The 23,205-nt window shown below is 42.5% G+C and overlaps 3 protein-coding genes across 3 annotated transcripts; 1 reads left to right on the forward strand and 2 right to left on the reverse strand.

Annotated features, from left to right (window-relative positions):
- On the forward strand, positions 2,429-4,043 carry LOC110435619. The gene is made up of 2 exons (XM_021461361.1): positions 2,429-3,461; positions 3,635-4,043. Exons 1-2 carry the CDS (start codon positions 2,429-2,431, stop codon positions 3,667-3,669), a joined length of 1,068 nt encoding a protein of 355 aa, XP_021317036.1. The 3' UTR covers positions 3,670-4,043.
- On the reverse strand, positions 9,749-12,091 carry LOC8067600 (BTB/POZ domain-containing protein At1g01640). The gene is made up of 3 exons (XM_021461085.1): positions 11,478-12,091; positions 10,803-10,967; positions 9,749-10,698 (listed from the first exon to the last, which is right to left on the reverse strand). Exons 1-3 carry the CDS (start codon positions 11,679-11,681, stop codon positions 10,234-10,236), a joined length of 834 nt encoding a protein of 277 aa, XP_021316760.1. The 5' UTR covers positions 11,682-12,091; the 3' UTR covers positions 9,749-10,233.
- Positions 15,668-17,029, reverse strand: LOC8079994. Its single transcript, XM_002450082.2, has 2 exons — positions 16,599-17,029; positions 15,668-16,401 (listed from the first exon to the last, which is right to left on the reverse strand). The coding sequence occupies exons 1-2, from the start codon at positions 16,657-16,659 to the stop codon at positions 16,133-16,135; spliced, it is 330 nt and encodes a 109-aa protein (XP_002450127.1). The 5' UTR covers positions 16,660-17,029; the 3' UTR covers positions 15,668-16,132.

The raw sequence follows: 23,205 nt of genomic DNA on the forward strand, positions 1-23,205 counted from the left end.
AATTTTTCAAAGCAGTTTTAAATCAATTTAAAATAATATTTTGACTTTAACCAAGTTCACACATTACAATGAAAAGGAATGCTCCAAAATGAATGCACAAACAAGTTGCTAAACCTATGGTAAATTTTAATTAAATGAAAAAATATTATTTACCTATGTTTTATGAGCACAAAAATTCATAATTAAATCATTTTAGCTCTATTTCCCGTAAAACAATTTTTAGGGTGTTACAAAGTTTCATCTCATGGAGAGGGTTTAACACGATAATAAAGTTAATGTTTCTTCATCCAACTACTATTTTTTATGCAACGTTGGTGCAAAAATCTTTTTTACGCATCTTGACTATTTGATTCTATGCATCCAATCTGTAATCACATGCCATGATTCAAATTTTAAATTTATGAATTTTAATTTTTTTAAAGAAAATATTCACAATGGGTCTTGAAGCATGCACAAAAATGTGAGGAGTTCAATGGTAAAAATCGTTTTTGAATCGGATGCTTTATTTAAGAATATATTATCGTGAAAAATGGAAGAAATTAGATTGGTGCATATGTGTGTCAGCCTGTGTCAAGTGTTGTCAAGTGGAACATCCAGCTCGTAGATAGGTTTTTATGCGATAACACATTAATTTTAATTCATACAACCACAAGATTTTATGAATTATTGTGATAAAAATCTTTCTGTGCAGTCTGATATTAGATTTTATGCGTCTAATTGATTAGGTCCTGAAAGGGTCCTCCACCTATGCGCGCGTTAGCTTCGTAGACATTCTCAAACCGATAAATAAGTATGAATACATACATAATGTAGTTTATTGAAAGATGAGAGTAATTACTCCCGGTATGCATGCATTATTGTCTCTTACACTATATATATATATATATATATATATATATATATATATACACACACACACGTGCACGCCACACCAATCGGCCGATCGAGAGAGGGATCCAAAACACATATTCCTACTGCATGTCGTCAGCATGCATGCATGGGAGGTGCGCGCGCGCAGCAAGGAATAATAATAATGATGATGTACGTAATAATGTAAAAAGCTAGCTAGCAGGCGGCCGTCTCGATGGATTGATGGGTCGTCGATCTCAGTCGTCTCTCCATGCATGCATCCATAGCTAGACCGACGTACAAGACTAGATCAAGAGAGAAGGAAGCTAAGGGAGCTTAGCTAGTAGCCGATCGAGAGATCTAGTAGTTCTAGCAGAGCTCGATCGCTGCTGGCCGGCCGGGACCATGCTCTGTATGCAAGCGGCATCCCGATCGATCAGCCTTCCTCTTTTTCTCCATCTCCCTGCTGCAGCTAGAGCTAGAGGGAGGAGGAGGAATATCGATCGATCGATCAATCGATATGCCCGCATATACTGTATAAACGCATGATCGATTGATCATCACTAGCCAGCCAGCCAGCACAGTACAGCAGGACCATGCATACGTTTGCCCGGCCGGGACTGAGGGAGAGGCCTAGCTTTGTTTAGATCAAAAACGATTTAGGTATTGCATGTATCACTTTCGTTTGTATTTGGTAATTAGCGTCTAATCATAAATTAACTAGGCTTAAAAGATTTAATCTATATAATGCTTCATGCATGTGTCGCAATATTCGATGTACCGGAAAATCTTGAAAAAGTTTTTGATTTCGAGGGTGAACTGAACAAGGCCAATGATGAAGAATATACTTAGCTAATACATAGTACGTACTATACACACTACATATTACGATCCTATATCCTATCTACTTGATGCATATATATGATGTGTTCCTCAATAGCTCTGCTGTCTCTCGTTGCATTGCATTGGTCTTCAACATGGCGCTGAATCGAAAAGATTCGGATCCGAGCTAGGGTTTGGGAGTAATAGCTAGAGCGAGCTCTGCCAGCCAGCTGCACATTGTCTCGATTGACCGACCGATCAGTCCCTTCATCCATGCAAGATGGGCATGCTGCTGTCTGCTGCAGCTACAGCCTACGGCTAGGGGGATCGGATCACTAGCTAGCTAGCTAGTACGTGCCTGCAGCCAGCACTAGATAGAGGGAGAGAAAGTGTTAGGAGATATAATTTTACACGAGATAAACCTTTGGTTGGTGCGGCAAGGACTCCTATATTAGGATAGTTAAACATAGAATCTTTGTAATTTCTAATTCAGGAGTCCTAGCCTAAATCACATATATCTGTAATATTGGTTCTATATAAACACGGACCCTATGGTGAGCCAAGTTAGGCAACCATAGTTACTCCATATTCTTTCATGGTAATCAGAGCCTCCTCTTCCTAAAACAGATCCACAAATAAATCTCGTCGACATCCTATCGCAACAAGAGGGCCGCGACGCTCTGCGATCGTGACGCCCCTCCTCGCGATGTGAAGACCTACGACCGCCGATCGTGACGGTCTTCCTGTTGCAGTCAAGATGGCGTCGTCCTCCTCGCATCACGACGCAAGATCAGCCTTCAGACACCCGGTGTCGGACAAACTGACCCGGAACAACTTCGTTCTATGGAAGACCCAGTTCCTCCCGGCTGTTCGTGGTGCCAAGGCGCTAGGCATCTTGGAAGGTACCACACCTGAACCGCCGCAGGAACTGGAAGCTGACGTCGACGGCAAGAAAAAGAAGATTCCCAATCCGGAGCATGACTCATGGGTTGAAAAAGATCAGCAGCTACTTGGCTATCTGGTTAACTCGGTCTCCAAGGAGGTCCTAGCCGGAATTACGACTGCAACGACCTCTGCCCAAGCATGGAAGGCACTAGGGGTTATGTTTGCAGCACAATCACGAGCGCGAGTTACTAATCTGCGCATGCAATTGGCCACCGTCAAGAAGGGAGACCTCACAACGGTGGAATACTTCAACAAAATTCAGAACATCAAAGACGAACTTGCTTCAGCCGGCGTCACCATTAATGATGATGAGGTTGTTGCTCATATGCTTAATGGATTAGATTTTGATTATCATCCGTTTGTGTCCTCTATGATGGGTCGTTCAGGAGATCTCTCGCTCTCTGAACTTTATTCCCTTTTGATGGAATATGACCTTCGGCTGGAGATGTATCAAGGAGCAGAACAACACCAGTCCTCGGCCAATGTGGCATCCCGAGGACGTGGGAACCGTGGGCGCTCTGGAGGTCGTCGTGGTGGCGGCAGATCCAATCTAGGGCGTCCAGGACAGAGCAATCAGAACTTCAGCAAACAAGGCAAAAATCAGCAAAGCAACCAGAAACAGCCGTGTCAAATTTGTAGGAAGGATAATCATGAAGCCAAGCAGTGCTACTTCCGCTACGAAGAAGATGATCAATACCGTGGCAGGCCTTCTGCAGCTTATGGTATTGACACAAATTGGTATGCTGATAGTGGGGCTACAAATCATGTGACTGGCGAATTGGAAAAACTCTCAGTCCGAGATCGGTATAATGGGAGTGATCAAGTCCATACTGCTAACGGTACAGGTATGCAAATTAGTAATGTTGGTCATACAATTGTTCATACCCCTACCAGCAATCTTTTTCTCAATAATATTCTTCATGTTCCAAATGCAACCAAGAGTCTCGCTTCCGTTCATAAATTGGCCAAAGATAATAATGCCTATCTTAAATTTCATCCGGATTTTTTTGTTATCAAGGACAAGGACACGAAGAAGATTCTGTACCGCGGTAGATGTCAAGGTGGCCTCTATCCTCTTTCATCTGGCACGTCTTCCCAAGGACAGAGGCCGAATCCAGAAGCTCTTGCTGCCCATATGCCATCTACATCTCTTTGGCATAGTCGTCTTGGTCATCCTGCTATCCCCATAGTTCAGAAGATTATCAGTTCAAATAGTTTGCCGTGTGCTAGTGATAAAAGTGTGGAGTCAGTTTGTGATTCGTGTCAGCGGGCCAAGAGCCGTCAGCTTCCCTATCCAGTGTCTAATAAAATTTCTAGTTCTCCTCTTGAGTTAATTTACTCTGATGTGTGGGGACCTGCTCCTACCTCTGTTGGACGTCATAACTACTATGTTAGCTTCATCGATGACTACTCCAAATTTACCTGGATTTATCTTCTTAGACACAAATATGAAGTTTTTAAGGTTTTCCAAGACTTTCAGCAACTAGTAGAGCGAAAATTTTCTAGAAAAATTCTATGCATTCAATCTGATTGGGGTGGAGAATATGAAAAACTCAACTCCTTCAAGAAAATTGGTATTAGCCACCGCGTCTCTTGTCCTCATGCTCATCAACAAAACGGCGCTGCTGAGCGCAAGCATCGTCACATAGTAGAGGTTGGCCTTGCTCTCCTTGCAAATGCATCTATGCCCTTGAAATTTTGGGATCAAGCTTTCCTCACTGCTACATACCTTATTAATCTTCTCCCGAGCAAGGTCGTTAATTTTGAGGTCCCTATTATTCGACTTCTTGGTGAGACGCCTGACTATTCCAACTTGCGCGTGTTTGGTTGTGCCTGTTGGCCTAATCTTAGACCATACAATTCGCGCAAATTATCTTTTCGCTCTACGCAATGTGCTTTCCTCGGCTATAGTTCCATGCACAAAGGTTTTAAGTGCCTTGATATATCCACTGGCCGCATCTACATATCACGTGATGTAGTCTTTGATGAAGCTGTTTTTCCCTTTGCTGCCCTTCACTCAAATGCTGGTGCTCTTCTTCAAAAAGAAATTATTTTGCTCCCTCCGTCTCTTCGCAATCCAGGGGATGACAATTGCTATGACTTCAACAGTACTAATGCTACTAATGTGCCTGATGCTTCTACTGTGCCACAGGAAAATTCTAGTGCTTCATCTTCAGAATGTCTTCCGCAGTTTTGTTTTCCAGCTCCTTCGGGTCTTCCTGGTACAGCACATCAAATTCATGCAGATCCGGGCATGGTTTCCATGTCCGGTTCACCTGCGTAGGGGGGGGGGCTCGGGATCACCGGCAATAGAGGCAACAGAAGAATCCGTGCCTGGCACTCATGAAAACTCCCGCTCGATGACCTTACCGACAGATGATCAGGCAGTTGTTCCAGTTCCGGAGGATCAGCCCAGATCCTCTATGTCTCTCGGATTCAGTCAATCAATGCCTGTTTCAGATGAGACCGAGCCCTCTGGTGCCCCTTCGGCGCTGCCGTCTGCACCTGAGCCTCAACGACCAAAGACTCGCCTGCAAAGTGGGATTGTGAAGCCCAAACGTATGTACGACGGTATGATTCGCTACAGTTTTTTTAGTACGACTGGAGAACCAAATTCAGTTCAAGAAGCTTTAGCTAATTCTAAATGGAAACAAGCAATGGAAGCAGAATTTGATGCACTCAAGAAAAATAAAACTTGGCGTCTAGTGCCAAGTAAATCAGGACAGAATATAATAGATTGCAAGTGGGTGTATAAAATTAAACGAAAGGCCGATGGAAGTATTGACAGATATAAAGCTCGTTTGGTAGCAAAAGGGTTTAAGCAGAGATATGGCATTGACTATGAAGACACTTTTAGTCCAGTTGTCAAGATTGCAACTGTGCGGCTGGTACTTTCAATTGCTGTTTCAAGGGGATGGTGTCTAAAACAACTAGATGTGCAGAATGCGTTTCTTCATGGCGTTCTGGAAGAGGAAGTATATATGAAACAACCACCTGGATTTGAAAGTGACGAGACTCCTCATTATGTGTGCAAACTGGATAAAGCTATTTATGGGCTTAAACAGGCGCCTAGAGCCTGGTACTCCAGGTTAAGCAATAAATTAATTTCTCTTGGCTTTGTGGCGTCTAAATCAGATACATCTTTGTTTATTTATAACAGAGGTGGTATAATGATCTACATTCTCATTTATGTTGATGACATTATTGTTACAAGCAATGATCCTAAAGCGGTAACAGCTCTCCTTGCTGACCTTCGTGAAGATTTTGCCTTAAAAGATCTTGGGATGCTTCATTACTTTCTGGGCATTGAAGTCAAAGAAGAGCAAGGGGGTATTACTCTCTCCCAAGGAAAATATGCACAAGATTTATTGAAACGTGTTGGTATGGCCGATTGCAAGCCATGTACTACTCCCCTCTCGGCTTCAGAAAAGCTATCAAGCTATGAAGGTACACCGCTAAGTTCAGAAGATGGTACTCGTTATAGAAGTGTTGTGGGTGCACTCCAATATCTAACCATCACCCGGCCGGATTTATCATATGCTGTAAATCGGGTTTGTCAATTTCTACATGCTCCAACTACTATACATTGGACTGCTGTGAAAAGGATACTAAGATATATAAGGTATACGATCAAAATGGGTTTGCATATCCATAAGGCAGCGGTTCCTTCTCTCAGTGCTTTCTCAGATGCGGACTGGGCAGGTGACGTGGATGATAGGCGCTCTACAGGAGGATTTGCGGTCCCAATTTAATTTCATGGAGTGCAAGGAAACAACCTACAGTTTCTCGGTCCAGTACTGAAGCAGAGTATAAAGCCATGGCAAATGCAACAGCAGAGTTGATTTGGCTTGAACAGTTGCTAACTGAGCTTGGTATTAAGCTGCGTCGACCTGCAATTTTATGGTGTGATAACTTGGGTGCAACTTATTTATCTGCTAATCCAGTTTTTCATGCCAGAGCTAAACATATAGAGATTGATTTTCACTTTGTCAGAGAACGAGTTTTGAGAAAACAATTGCAGGTTCGGTTTATATCTACAAGAGATCAGTTAGCAGATGGGTTCACTAAGGCGCTTCCTGTAGCTAAGCTAAGAGATTTTGTACACAATCTCAATCTTACAAGTGGCTGAAAGTTTCGATTGAGAGGGGGTGTTAGGAGATATAATTGTACACGAGATAAACCTTTGGTTGGTGCGGCAAGGACTCCTATATTAGGATAGTTAAACATAGAATCTTTGTAATTTCTAATTCAGGAGTCCTAGCCTAAATCACATATATCTGTAACATTGGTTCTATATAAACACGGACCCTATGGTGAGCCAAGTTAGGCAACCATAGTTACTCCATATTCTTTCAGAAAGAAGAAGAAGAAGAAGCACCAGCAGCTAGGTAGCTACTATTACTACAGTACTCCTCCCTCGTCCTAGTAGCTTCTGACTCGATCGCGACTGAAGATCGATGATAATTGACCCACAGCAGCAAGACGACGACGGACGCAGCAGCACTTGAGAGCTACTTGCTACGTAGGCGCAAGCTAGCTAGCAGCTGGTGTTGGTATTTCTCTGTGGGTGTACCTAGAACCCGACAGAAAAAAAGTCATAATTTTCTTGTCGGTTTGGCTAGCACCAGTAGGAGAATCTTAGTTTCTAGTAGAGTGTCGAGTGATCGCTGATGTTCCTGACGGCGAAATCGCCATACTCGGGCGAGAGCACCACCTTGTCCACGCTCTGAGTGCTCCAGCGTGCACATTGGAGTCGCAGCCGCGCCCACAGGAATGGTGTACTCCGATCCGGCCAAATCGAGAAGACGATGATCATTAACCTCTCATTCACACACACGCATGCATCCCCAAAATGGCACTTGATCGATGAGATGAACTAACTAAAAGACACTTAAGTGCATTAATTGTGAGGTAGTCCAGATATTCATGAGATCGATCGTTCTCCATGGATGCATGCAATGCAAGGAGAGCCAACAAAGGCATATCCTAATTAAGCCAAGCCTGCAAAAATAGACGTACGGTGCTGACTTAATTACCTAATAATAATATATAAGTAAGGTCCGAAGAAGGAAGGTATATATATATATATATGCTCTCATTCATAAAGAATTCATCATCATTATTCCCTCCAATATAATTAACCAACAACACGATCGAGTAGCTAGCTAGCCACCCACCGTACCATGGCTTCTTCTTCCTCCTCCAATCATAGCTTCCTGCTGCTGCTTTTATTCCCTCTCCTGCTGGTGCTGCTCCTCTCCACAACGGTCGTCGCCGCCGATTCTACAGCTACAGCAGAAAAGTACCAGAAGTGGTGCCAAGTAGCATCAGATTCTCCGTCGTGCGTCAAGGTGATTGAGTCCATCCCAGGAATCCAGGAGGTCGATTACAATAACGCCGGCAAGGTCGCCGACTTGTGCTTGCATTTTGCTGCCAATAAGACAAAGGAGGCCAAGGGAGCTGCTGACACCTTGCTTGCCGCAGAAAAAGGCAAGCCTGCTTCCGGTTGCCTCAAGGCCTGCGCCACCAACATCAAATCAATGGCCGAGGTATTGGTCAATCTTCCTGCTGGGCAGGACGACATGAACGCCTATCAAACCTATAAGGAGGTCAGAGCCAAGTTCAAAAACGAGAAACCACCAGCCTGCGAGAAGGACTGCTGGAACAAGACGTCATCGTCGTCATCTTCAGCCGCCGACATCGTGGACAAGTTCCATGATATCTGGAATGTGGCCAAAGTTGGGAATATGCAGATTAATTATATCTTTCCTTGGCCAGATAGCGACGACGACGATAACATCCTTTAATTTAATTTAGGTACGTCTGCAGGGCATGTACGTACGATATATGACCATGCATGGTGTGCCATGTGAGACCATGCATCACATTACTAGCTATTATTTGTATGCTTTAATTTCTTCTTTTTATTTTGTTTGATTTGAAGGCATGCATGGTCGATCTTGGCCACGCACCCAATCTTTGGCATGTTATTGTAAAATGGTAATAAGTTGTGCTATTTCTTGCAACAATGTGTGTTATATATGTTTAATGTTGTATTTATATCTATTGCAACGTTAAGGGGACATATATATAATTAATATTAACTACACGCACCATCTCCGAGTCTCCTCCAGATTGTTTAAGATTTCAACGCTCGCTTCTGTGTCAATACGAGAACAATCAAGGCTTCCTACGTGAAGTATCGAAGCTTTATATAGAATGCAACAATATATATAATAGGCTCTTTAACGACTAACATATATATGTCAACATTTAGATGCATCCTATTGGCACCCTAAGATTTCCGATTGCATGGCATTTCTCAACATTGTATACCTTTTCCTTCCCGTCACATTATTGTGTGAACGTTTTTTTGTCTCCATGTGTATCTTGGGCTGTGAATAGAAAACACTAAATCAAAATAAACTATATGTTATGATTATTTTTATAAAACTTGCAAGATTTATTTATTTTGTTATCAATTTAAAAGAGTGAAAATATGGGTTCATGTAAGTGATTTGTTGCATTCATGCCGATTCCATCTAGGTGCAAAATGTTTTAAAATACATTTAGAAGATAAATATTCTATATCTAAGAATTTTCTAGTTTTTTCTAGAATTTAATTCTTACTCCCCTTGACCTTAATCTTTTTTATTCGAAGTTCCAAAAAAATCTTTTCATGAGCTCCAAATGCTTTGTTTGAGTTCCTCATCCTTTAATCCATTTCTAGGATTTTTTTTTCTAGGGATTTTCTAAGCTTCGGATTAATTTCGTGATATAAATGGTGATTCTAGATTCTCTAGAATTATTTTTATTTCATGAAATTAGTTAATTTCGAAATTAGAAAAACTCTAAGCGCAAAGTTTCATCGACCCATGAAGCTCATGTGCAATAATCCTAAAGATAATGGGATTAATCGATCCATTGGTCTGCATCAATATAGACCTTTTGGCGGAGGTAGACGCTTTGCCCATCTCGGTTAACACATTTCGCCCATCTGAGAAAAGATTTCTTTAGTTGTGATCGTGTCGATTGCTAAGTGTTGTTACATTATCTAGCTGTGACGATTAATTACAATGACAGCACCAATATCGTTTACATGTCTGAAACCACCATGTTTATCACTGAGTGAAAAAGCACAATGAGATTAACATTCACTTTTGTTGTCACAATTGGGACAAGTTCGTGTTCACTCTGTCCCATGAGTACATTAATTTAGAGTCCCCGGCCACTTGATATATTGACCACATATGCCAAGCATGTCGATCGGTAGTCTTCTTCTTCTTGATCCTATAATAGCACAAACCATGCATGTTATAATAGCACAAACCATGCATGTCGTCCCAAGGAACTGTATAATACAAGGTCACATACACACTAGGTGGACGCAGTTTTTTTACCCTAAACAAGGTCACGTACACACATCTCAAAGCAGTTTCGCATTGAGATGTGTGTTTGCACACTTCTCAAAGCGAATACAATGGGTAGAAGAGTGAGGGCCTATGCCCTCGAGGGCAAAGAAAACTTTACCCACACTACCTACGTCCGTCCAACCCGATCCCGATCTAGTAGCTTAGGTTTAGAGGTGTGATTTCTTGGCCCTAGCTAGCTATCTGTCTACAACGGTGCGGTCTTCATCTTGCCCAGCAGCGCCCGGGTGATCTCGACGCACAGCCCGGCGTTCCTGACGGCGAAGTCGTCGTACTCGGGCGAGAACACCACCTGCTCGGCGTGGTGCACCAGCGTGTCCATGGCGCGCTCCCTGAGCGCCGCGCTGGAGCTCAGGTCGGCGACCTCCAGCGTCCGCAGCACGTTGGAGGCGTCCACGGCGGCCGCCAGCCGCGCCTCGCATGCCCGCCGCAGGAACGGCACGTCGTACTTGTCGGCCGCCACGAGGAGCGCGTGCAGCTGATGATCCCCGTCGTCGTCCTTGTTGTTCTCCAGCGCGCCGGTGTAGAGGAAGGCGAGGAAGAGGTCGAGCTCGCCGTGGGTCAGCTCCGGGAGGGAGATGGCGTCGCCGGCGGGGGCCTTGCAGCGCTCGTCGGCGGCCAGCATGTGGCGGAACACCTCCGACCTCGCGGCCTGCATCAGCATCAGATCAGACGCTAAGTAACTGATGATGATGGGCTGGCTGGGCTTCGTCTTCGTTTGAAAGGAACGCATGCAGGGAATGAAGGCCCACTTACCAGGATGGCTTTGTGGGCCGGAATTGGGGGCCCAGTGCCTGGTTTCACGACGATGTCGGTGTGGACTCCCTCCTTCCACGCCATCGCCAGGAAGGCGGCTCTCTGGTGGGCCTCCTCCTCCCTGCCTCTCATCTCCTTCACCTGCTCCCACGCGTCTCTCATCCCCTGCATTTCATTGCTTGCTTGGTTCAGAAAAACCAAACTCAATTCTGTTTGACACTTTGAGCAGCACAAATCATACAAATGTGAAATGGCAGGGGTCAGAGAAACAGTTGAACGCTCCTACTGAAAAGCAAGGCACCAAAATTGACAGTGAGCCAGGATCAAGCAAAATATACACTCTGCACTGCATTTTCTGAGATTTTTTTTTTTGCTGCAAAGTAAAACCTTAGGGAGTTCAAATAACACAACACAGAAGCGTAAAAGGCGGTTGCTGAAAGGCCTCAAACTAATAGCTTTATAAGGACCCGTTAACATCCGGGGGGGCTCACTTTTTACAGAACCTTTCTATTGAAGGATGCATGCAGCAAACGTTGTCCTGAGATTGTGACATCCAGCTGACTAGAAACCAAACAAAGACGGTACTACATGCTATGAAACCATATATATATATATATATATATAACAAGGATGTAAACATGCATGTGTTCAATCAGAAATAGCAAGGATTTGTACCTTGGTTGGGCTGTTAGGCTTGACAGACCCTCTGGACTTGAGCACAGAGCCATGGCTCAGGCTGCCCTCTTCTTCATGCTGATGCTCATCATCCTTGTTCAGAAATCCGATGATGGCCTTGGCGCCCTCATGGCAGGGAGCACAGATGGCGTTCCTCGGAAGCCTGTACACGGCTGCCATGGGGCTGCAGATGCAGCAGTCCATGATTCCGCTGCCGCCGCCTCCTCGCCTTGCTCTCCTTCTTCCTCCCTCTGGCTCTGGTGGTGCTCTGCAATGGTGCTAACAGGTAACAGCAAGCTTGTCGCCATGGCCTTGCGTTGGGTCAGGGTTATAAAAACGAATGGCAGGTGCAGGAACCAGGATGGTGTGCTGCCATTTCTTTTTCTACAACTGGTACGCGGTGGTTGCTGACTGAGACAATCAGGGGAATTGAAATTCTCCTGGTTTTCATAAATGTGCTCGCTTGAATGTAGACGGTGTGTTTGTGGACACCTTTGTATGCCAAACTAGTACTTTGACTAAACTGACCTCGCTCCTCCGGGTATCTCTTCTCCTTTTTTTTTCAGTTCAGATGGAATGATTATGTATGGATCGACAAAAGATTATCACTAGTACAACAGCTAATCATCATGCAAAATGTTATTGCAGTTGGGGACACACACACACACACACAAAGTACGAGCAGACATTGCCTTTCTGGATTATTTCACTTTTAGTGCAAGCTTAGGTACAATTGTCCATTGTTGGCCAAGCTAAGCCAACTACTGTGTACCTAAAACAGGCTGTTCATGGACAGGACTGTAGAAACGTAGAGGGTACGTTGTACCAAAGACATTTTTTAAGACATAATTAGTGCAGATGATCAAAGTCTTAGTTGACCGCAGAGTAGTAGTATTCACAGATAAGACTGAATACTTTCAGCCACTTTTTTGGCTCTGTAACTTTTTAGCTACTTCACTGTTGAAGTGGCAATGTGAAATCCAAATTATCAAATGAAAATGTTGTGGAATATAAAAACTTAGCTGCTGGAAGGACAGTACGGTCTTTTCCTCTCATCAGGATGCCTATAATCAAGTAGCAGGCACGCCAGAATTAAGTTGAGATAAAATGATTTGGGTATATGATTGCATGATTATAAAATGAATGAAGAGAAGGATCATCATGGACCAGCAGTAGGTTGCTTGAGAGGGACTTTGCAACCTAAACAAAAGAGAGTTAGAGACTTGGACTTTTGTTGGGGAAAAGGGAAAAATGAAAGGTGGATGTTGGAGAGGCTTGGAGGGTGGCACGACTTAGCTAGCCTAATTAACGCTTCCATAACAAGGCTGTGTGTGTGTGTGTGTGTTAACCACTATCCTCCCACTCACCCGACATGTGGGCCCTCGCCCGGTCTCTTTCAAGTCATGCCGCGCATGCATGGCAGAAGAATATATGGAATGGAACTGCTGCAACGTACTGGTGTCATATACTGTAGTAGGGAGAAAAGGGATGAGATTGTTTTTCTCCCAAAAGTAGTATGAAAGGGGATGAAAAAAGATTGAGCATGACTTTTATTTTATTTTTTTAATAAATAAAGAAGGAAAAGAAAAGAAAGCTAGCATGCTTACTAATAATTAGTGTAATAATCAGTGTCCCATCCCGCAGGGAAAACATAAAGGGGTAATAATGATCATGCAAGTAATGAAGATGTAAAGGCGATTGGAGTGAGGACATCTGTTGATGCACATCTAATAATTCAAATAATGACGATGTGGATTTGTTGGGTTGGTTGGTTACTGCATAATAGTCGTTGCCGCATAAGTTACATGGCATTATGATCTCTATCTTTATTATTATTCTCTAATTCCCAACCTAATATTAAAGAGCTAGCAAAACATTTTTTTCAATCCACTTTTTCCGTTCTCAATATCTCCTCCATTCCTCCCACCTTATTTGCCCTCTTTGGATACTTTAACTAAGTTAGAAGTTAGAGTTATTCTCTAGCTCATGACTAGCCCTCAACTAACTCTAGCCAAAGAGGTGTTTGGATGCAAAGGTTAGATTGACAATAAATGTACTTTCCCAATCATTTAGCTCCTTCCCAGCCGGATTTTGTGTGGCTCTAGCTCGTGGTGGGCAATAGGGAGGGAGGCCAGAGCTTCTCACGCTGCCAGGAAGGAGCTTGTCGCCGTCGCCCTGGAGGACGGCTCCGTAGAGCCCAAGCCCTGGGAACCCCTCTACCGCTGGTGGTTGCAAGTTAATTAAGGATGTGATCCGCGAGTTTAGGACCACTCAGCGACGGCTGCGAGCCCCACGCAAGTAAGCCATCTCCGTCCATCGATGGAAGCTAGGCAGCAGCGCGGCTTGGAGACGGCGGCAAGGCGGGCTTATGGCGGCAGTGCTGGTTCCCGGGAGGTGGCGGTGCAGCTGCAGGTTTACGTCACGCGTGGGGAAGAGTAACCGATCGCGCGAAGGGAGGCGATCTCGTGCGGCAAAACAATGCTTTCCTATGGGCCCCACCTCAAATAGCTCCAAATAGCCCAAATAAGCATCTCTTTAGGGAGATAGTTTTTGGGGTTGGGTTAGATACAAATAACCCTAATCTAACCGTCATGTTTGGATACTTTAAGGCTATTTGAGCCCCAAATAGCTAAATCTAACTCTAACCCATGGATGCAAACAGGGCCATTATTTCCCAAATTGCTCCTTACGCCCTCTGTGTCCCGGCCCGGATATATGTGACCTAGATTTTATATATGATCCATGCTCAACGAGTTGCAACACAATCGTGTCCAGTGATGATATATGGAGATGATCTATCCCAAACTGCCTCACTCTCTTTAATTTGTATCCCATATCTGACCTAAATTTATAACATGTGCTCGTACGAGTTAGCACATATAACAACTCACATCCAGCGCGACGATACTGATTCCGATTTCAAGACTTTTTGAGCGTTCCATGAAATGCACATGTATGTTTAATTCGATAGTTAGCTACAAACATGTGTAACTTAATTAGTGCCAGTATTGTTTTTTTCCTTGAATGACAGGGATATATGATTGTTTGCATGCATCATGCATCATGCATGGGCGCATCTCAACGCGGATGGCTCCCTTTGACCTACTATATACGTATAGTACGTTGCTCCTATCCTTACGGCTGTATGTACATGCATGTTTTTTTTTCCCAAAAAAGAAGGGCTGCACGCATATGCACAACATTAGTATTTGTCGCAGTAGTAAGGCCTTGTTTAGTTCATTCCAAAATCCAAAAAAAAATTAAGATTCTCTGTCACATCGAATCTTGTGGCACATGCATAAAGTATTAAATATAGACGAAAATAGTAAAAACTAATTACACAATTTGTCTATAAATCGCGAGACGAATCTTTTGACCCTAGTTAGTCTATGATTGGACAATATTTACCACAAACAAACGAAAGTGCTACAGTAACGAAATCCAAAAAATTTTCACATCTAAACAAGGCCTAAATGGAATACGAGTGCATGATTGATTTGTGGTAAACCGTTGGCGTGGAATCACGTCATGGCCCATCATTAATCATTTGACTTAGCCAATCAAATCAGCAGCAGGGTGGAGGGAAGTAGTGACCCACCCACAGCAGGCCCACAGTTACATGGGCTTCTTTCTATGTTTATGGACCAACATGAAACGGAGTCTGGTACTTGAGCACTGGGCCACATTCACGGCCCTGGGCCTTCATCCAAATCTTATTCGTATTCCGTAGTACGTGTGGAGACTGGAGAGTGGAAAAATTCTAAAAAAAGAAAAGAAAAAGAATACAAGGAAGTGGAAAAGTACGCCTCAAGCTCTTGCAATAACTAATTACTCCCTTTGTTTTTTCTAAGAATTAATTTATAGAATTCATGTCAGTCAATTTTTTTAATTTAATTAGTTTTATAGAAAAAATAAATATATAACATAAAATAAATATCTTATAAAAATTATATTCTACTAATGATACTAATTTGGTACTATAAATCTTAGTATTTTTTTAGAAATTTAGTTAAAGTTTGAAAAGTTTGATTTTAAACAACTCTATGATAGATTTAATGATACTAATTTGGTACTCAACAAAAGACAGTAGTCACACACCACACAAGAACAAGAGTCAGAGACAGCCGCATCACATTTACCATATTGCTTTTTTGTTGTTGTTGTTGTTTGCGAGATCAAAAACAAAACAAAACATAAATAATTGTCGTCAACATCGTGACCATTCAATCAATAATAAGATGGAATGGTACAAGTATTACAAGCTAGGTGATACTGTTACACAGAAGAAATGGAAGGCAACAAATTGAACAGAAGTCTCTGATGGAAATACAAGCTGGTGAGCGCTGGATGGATCGTCGTCGTCTCCGGTAGCAATAGCAAACCAACTAGAGGAAACCATGGGCGCGCGGGCTCCGGCCGGTAGCAACTCCGATGGATGCCGCGCGCCGTCCGGATAGACATGGACTCATTCATTCATTGATGTGGATGGATGGATGGATGGATGGATAATGTAAACCACGGGCGGGGATTAGGATTAGGATTAGGATTAGGACGAAGCCACGTCACGCATGATTGCTAACCAGGCCACCCACCAATTATTGCTACTAATTTATTGTTGTTTGTTCCTCTTTCTTGTCGCTCCTCCTCCTTGCTAGCTACCAGCTCCAGCGCTCGTTCTCGTTGCCGTCGGCGTCGGTGGCCGGCGGCAGCTGGGAGTAGAAGCCGTAGTCCAGCTCCTCCTGCCGCTGCTTCCCGGCGCTGCTGCCGGAGTAGTGGTGCGCGAGCGCGGCTCCGCCGAGGACGGCGAGTGTGAGCGCCTGGGCGTGCATCCTGGCGTGGATGAGGCGCAGGCTCGTGGCACGCGCCGGCGCCCGACGCCGGCTGTACGCCACCGACGCGCCCACCGCCGTCGCCCACACGGCTCCTGCAAGGCACAAGCACAACAGCATGTATGTATCTGTGACTGTGAATGAATGAATGATGAATCAAAGCTGCTATAGATTTGATTTGACTGCACGATCTGATCTCAGAGGGGATCGGGGAAAAAAAGAAAATAAAAAACAGAGCAGTAATAATTCTGAAGTGGACGAGCACGACCAGTAGTGAGTGATGATGACTCACCGATGGTTGAGAGCTTGTGTTCCTCCACCCACGACTGCAGGGACGAGCTAATCCTCTCCATCGATCTGCCTCGAGACCTAGCCTCGATCTTCGATTCGATTCGATTCGAGTCGATCGATCGACAATAATAATCTCTCTTTCAAACGGTCTGTGTGTTTGGATTTGCAGCGATGGATGGATTGCTGTTGCTGGGAGGCACAGCCAGGTGACCTACTTATATATATAGGAAGCTGACGAGAGTGGGGTGGCGTGCGAGTGTTGAAGCACCCTGCCTGCAGAAAGGAAAGGGGTGGGGGCAAACGGGGGGCTGAGGGAGACGACGACGACGAAACCAGAGGCTCCCCCGCCTTCTGTTTTTTCTGCCTCTCCTCCCCCTGGTTTTCCTACACTAGACTAGAGGAGCTTCTTGTGGGCACGGAATGAATCGGTTGGCACGTTGTATGGTATGGTACCCAACCCAAGGTTTTTCATTCATTCAGTCAGTCAGTCAGTCAGTTCAGGCACGGGTCCACCTTATCTCCTTCCTGCCGCCTGCCTGCCATTCTTGTTTCCGAGTACGAGTCGCAGACAAGTGGGCCGTCAGCGCTATGCTGGACCCTATTGTGTCAGTGACACGGACGTAGCAATGACGTACTTCGACTTGTCTAAAATTTACAAGATTTTTAATCTTTAAACAGAGCATTAAATATATATATATATATATATATATTAGACACATGCAGGTAGCAATGACGTACTCCAACTTATTATCATTGAGGAAATATGAAAACCAATTTAAAAATTATATATATATATATATATCATTTATTTTAAACAAATTGAAACTTACCACGTTATATATAAAAAAGGTTAATACAAACTCACAACTTGGAAAAATAAGGCTCACATAATTATATGTTTCACCGGGAGGCAAGATATTTTCTTGTTCTGCGTATTTTTAACTTGTGAGAGACATACAAGTGGCACGGACGTGACAACGTGACAATGACGTAGCATGCCCTTATTCTCTGCCAAGTTCCCAATTTTTTTTAAAAAAAAAACAAAATTTTTATCGCATCAAATCTTTAAATATGTACATAAAATATTAAATAAAAATAAAAATTAAAAACACGTATATATCCTTTTTTTAGGAAAAAAAATTAGGTGTGGATGGTCCTTACTCGGCACCATGTGGACCTCCAGTTAAATTATGACGCGTGGACTTGTTAATCGACCGGCTCAGGCTCACTCGCACTCACAAGTCACAAGCTCATAGTAATAATTAAACGGGCTTGTTAATTCACGGCGGCGTAGATGGGATTTGCACTATGTAAATAAAGGAAATCACAGACGCGTGTTTTCATGCATCACAGACGCGTTAGCACGCGTCTCAAGTAACGCGTCTGTGAAGAGTGCTATTACAGACGCTCATAGCGCGTCTGTAATAGCGCTCTTCACAGACGCGCCATGTAAACAAGTGTCTTTACTAAGACGAATACGCGTCTGTGAATAAAAGAACACGCGTCTGTGATACGAGGGACAAGCGTCTGTGGTTTTGTTGTACTGCAGAAGCAGATATATATGATAGCCTATGCTGTTTCTACATGGCAGAAATTACCCAGTTCTTATAATAACGCACTGAACACCGACCACAGATAAAACACAACGTAAACATGTTCACTTAGTATTCACGTAACGTTACAGAGGATCCACACAAAATGCTAGTTCAAATTAAATTAATTGACCAGCGCACTATAGCTAGGCCAACACACTTGTTGGCCGCGATCTTAAAGTGCTCAACTACAAAGTGCCAACACATCATGAGTGTTATTTATCTCCATCTAAGCTTCATCGCCTTTTTTTTGTAAGATCACACTACAATGAAACTCGCCATTTTCATCAATGATCTGTTCCACAATGAACAGGGCGATCCTCTCCCTAATATCATTCAGGTTGATTGGAGTGGACGTAAAATCAAAGTCCTGAAAAACAGCGGATCATAAGGAAGCAGCTCAAGGACCATGCTTACTATTAAAATATAGATATGTCAAACATTTCACATGTCAAACATATATATCCATATAAATTGAATATATATGCCATGCATGCAAATTCAAAAAGGTATAAGAGTTTATATTAACCGACAATCATAATTGAAATGATTCAGAGTGAATGTTATAATTAATCCAAAAAACAGAGGTATTAATTCTAGTATCCTAATTTCCCTTTCAAACCAAAACTTATGTCTTTCTTGTTCTTTCAACGATCGATGCTAGCTTTCAATCAATGTTGGTTTATAAACAACTAAAATCCTGATTTTCACAACATGTGTAATATATTACTTTGAACTGATGTATGGATACTCGACTCATGATAAAAACCATTTTGCTATATTGTTTCTATGACTATTTATTTCTGATATTTCCAGTTCTTATGCCAAAAAGCACATCAATCTGCTGCTATAGACTACTATATATATATATATATATATATATATATATATATGTGTGTGTGTGTCTGTGTGTGTGTGTGTGTGTGTGCTTGCCATACAATATAAGGTCAGTTGATTATCTTGTTTATCCCATCCTGTCAATCTATCTGAATATACAAATTTCTTCCTCCATCCTGTCTATATATATAGTTAAGAATCCTTTCAAGATAAAGATCAAAAAGCTTGGCAAACTCCTTGTAGTTGCATCACAGTTCAAGGTTAGAACTCTCAGGAGAATGGTGAGAGGATGGGATGAGGTAGCTACCCTAAATAGAAATAAAGCCTCTCTTAATGACAAGTTTAGAGGATATTATATATGGAGACTAGAAGTCTGGAACCAATAGAGATGATAGAATATAGAGATATATATAGAAGAATAGTTATCACATATCTAGGCCATAGAGGAAATTAAAGCTAGACAGAGATCTAGAATATAGATCCCTACTACAGGGTGACAGAAACAGCTTACTTTCAGGCTATAGCAAATTATAGACGTAGGAGAAAAAATGATAAATGTTTACAAGGTCCGAATGGTTTATTTTATGATCAAAAAGGAATGATGCAAATAGCTGTAGATTTTTATAAAATGTTGTTTGCTAAGGAAAACAATTCCTTTGTTAAGCTAGATGAGAATTTTTAGGGGAGCCCCAAGATATGGTTCCTTCTGAGGAGAATGAGAGTTTGTTAGCTCCTTTTCTGGAAGCAGAAATAAAGAAGCATTATGCTGAAGGGGCTGATCAGGTCCTGATGGACTCCCTTTCCTTTTTTACCAAAAGTTTTGGAATTTAGTTAAACGATCTAGTACATTTGTTTGATGATTTCCAAAAAGGTAAACTTGACTTGTTTATATTAAATTGTGCTCTTCTCACCTTGATCCCAAAAGTAGGAGATGCTTCAAATATGAAGCAATTTATACCTATTAGATTGCTCAATTGAAGCTTTATGATTTTTTCCAAGATTCTTACTAGTAGATTCAGTACCATTGTGCAGAGAATTATAGCTCCAAACCAATCCGCGTTCATTAAAGGTCGGTATATTTTAAAAAGTGTGGTGATAGCTCATGAAATTGTTCAGAGCATTCATACAATGGGAGAAAAAAGGGGTCATTCTCAACTTAGATTATGAAAAAGCGTATGACCAAGGTAGCTGGACTTTTCTCTTTGAGATGCTACGAGCTAGGAACTTCAACCCCATGGTCATTAGTTGGGTTAAACAAGTAGTTAGGTTCTAGATCATGCTCAACGGTGAGTATAGCTTACTTCAAAACTGGTAAAGGGTCGAGAAAATCCTTTGTCTCCTTTTCTTTTTAATTAAGTTGGTGATGGCTTATCCAAATTGCTAACTAAGGCTTCTAATAGAGGTTTCATCAAAGGTCTTTTAGAGGACTTTAGACCAGGGGGATTATATCACTACAATATGCAGATGATACAATTTTGTTTTCGAAAGCAGAGGAATCTGTTTTAAGAAATCTAAAATGTGTTTTGATGTGGTATGAGGAGATCTCTAGTATGAGGATTAATTTCAATAAAAGTGAAATAGTACCTCTCAACTTAGATATAGAAGAAACACAGTTTTTCTCACATTTTCTCTTGTCCTGTAGGTGATTTTCCTATTAAGTATTTAGGTGTCCCTCTCCATTATGATCACTTTACCAGAGAGGACATTCAGCCTTTAGTAGATACAATTCTGAAAAAGATAGCAGGTTGGAGGGGGAAACTCCTATATATAGTGGTAGATAAGCTGCAGGAACTGCACCGGTACCGTTGACAGAAATGTAATGTAATGCAACAAATACACTATATTATTTTCATTTATATCGAAGAGGAGATGAAGGGATAGGGTTCCAGAATGTTTATTGCACCCGTCATCTTTTGCTTCATGTACGCTCACACATATAGGTTACATCTTTGTTTTTTCAAATCAGATTGCTAATGTTCAGGCAAATGATTGCTTGACTTTTAAAACTAATTAAGTTTGACAAGGGTATTGTACTATGAGAACAGAAACATAGACATGGATAATGAGAACTAATGTTGCCCCTAACATTTACTAATCCTAGCTACCAACAAAACAAAAAAACTAAAACTTGTACGGAAAAAAGGGCCAATCAACGCTAGCTGCCAACAGCAAAAACACTGGCCATAAGTGGCAACGACGCGAACATTTCTAGTAAGTAAAATAGATCTGTTGTACCTTAGGATCATCCAATTTGGTCTGTCGCATCGCAAGAATCATGTTGTAGGACGCATAGAACCCACATGTGTTGTCCAGAGGTTGCTGCAGGCACTACGAACAGATCACATACGCACGGTTAATAGTGGTATTGAAATCACATTAGGAATTGGAAGTGAAGCAACTATACTTACTGGAGTTTTGGGCACATGGGTCAACTTCACAATTTTGGGCTTCTTCCTCGGTTTGGTTTGGCAATTGCGAAAAGCCCTACACAGAATTTAGTTGCCACAATTTTTTACTATGAATGAATAACATAATTTAGAAAAGCACGTGTCAATAGTAGCAAGATACAAAACACTCACTCATCTATCACAGATTTCAACCCACTCAAGTCTGTCTTGCGGCCTCTATTGGAGTCTACGTACAGCACCTTCAGCCACTTGGGAATGATGATAACAGCAATCCAATGATCACCAGTGTTATACGGAAACATCAGATACTCTTTCTTGGCATGTTTCCTTAGACCTTTTTCCAGATATTGCACACTAAAATCTCTAGACCTAGTCAAGTTTTCTACCGACAATGCATATGGATCAAGAAGCCCAACTGGAACCGAAGTGTCCCTAGCTTCTACAATCAGGCATCTAGGAATGAAGAAGGATAGAAAAGCAATTTAGCAAGGAAATATATGAAGAACATCCCTAGCTTTGGTATGGACAAGTCTGAAATATAAGAAATTTTACTTACAACGTCACGCAACGAAGAATGGACATTTCCAATGCATCTAGTGTGAAGAGGTCAAAGATATCTTCAAATCCCACAGGGAATTCCATAGTTTTTGATTCAAGCAAAAAATGCTCGCTCCTGACCAAAGCAAAAAATGGGGAACTCCTGTTCTGTGCACATGCGTTCATGTAGTGAGCATGAAGAGCAACACATCCAGGCCCATCAAGTTCTGTTTCTGGTACCATTGGTTGTCCAAATAGGAAGTCAGGGTTCGACTGAAACCAAACATGAGCGAGTTTAGACGATTTGGTGTGTTGTGCTATCTGCTGCTTCTCAACCACCTCCTGACATCCATGCTGCTTCTGCTTGTGAACCACCTTCTGAACCAGTTTGGTGTCACCACTGGGTCGCCCCTGCTGCTTTAGCTTGTCAACCACATTCTCAACACCCTTGCCTACTTTAGGGGGTCGGCGAGGTGCAAATGGAGGCTTTGTGTTTGTGAGCTTATTTTCTTTGTTGCCTACCACATGTGCCAAGGAAGCACAATTTTGTACAGTAGTGTCATTCGCTTTCCCATTCAGTGAGGGTGACACTTTGGGTTCCAAAAGGACATTTAGATTGCTTTTAGCTGACCCTGGTGTTGGAAGTTTAGCTAAGATAGAAGAGGACCGCGGTGTTACCACAACCCATTCTCTCTTCCACTTGATCCTTTTGTACAAAGCGTCTCCAAGAGTTCTTATCTCCTTGCTTTGCAACGGAAGCAGCACATGGCCTTCATATTTTGGACATACAAAATCAATATGTACAATGACATAACCCTCCTCTACCGGAACCCTATATAGCTCAGTATTGTTTGGATATACCGTACCCGTTGCTACCTCGACCTGATAACCTCCACTGATGATTACCAGTGTACAGGGTGAATCCATAACTTGTTGTTCTGAACTAGGGGAAAGCCAAGGTGCAGTTGGAGGCTTGGTGTTTGTGAGTTTCTTTTGTTTTTTGCCTACCATATGCGCCATGGAAGCACAGTTCCGTACATTAGAGTCATTCACTTCATATATTGAGGGTGAAACGTTGGGTTCCACAAAGACCTTTCTGCTTTTGACTGACCCAGGTGATGGAGGATTTGCAGACATGGAAGAGAACGCCCGATGTACCACAACCCATTCCCTCTTCCACTGAATCCTTTTGTACAGAGCGTCTCCAAGAGTTCTTATCTCATTGCTTGGGTGC

This window comes from Sorghum bicolor, chromosome 5 (assembly GCF_000003195.3).
Source record: "Sorghum bicolor cultivar BTx623 chromosome 5, Sorghum_bicolor_NCBIv3, whole genome shotgun sequence".
Classification (NCBI taxonomy): domain Eukaryota; kingdom Viridiplantae; phylum Streptophyta; class Magnoliopsida; order Poales; family Poaceae; genus Sorghum; species Sorghum bicolor.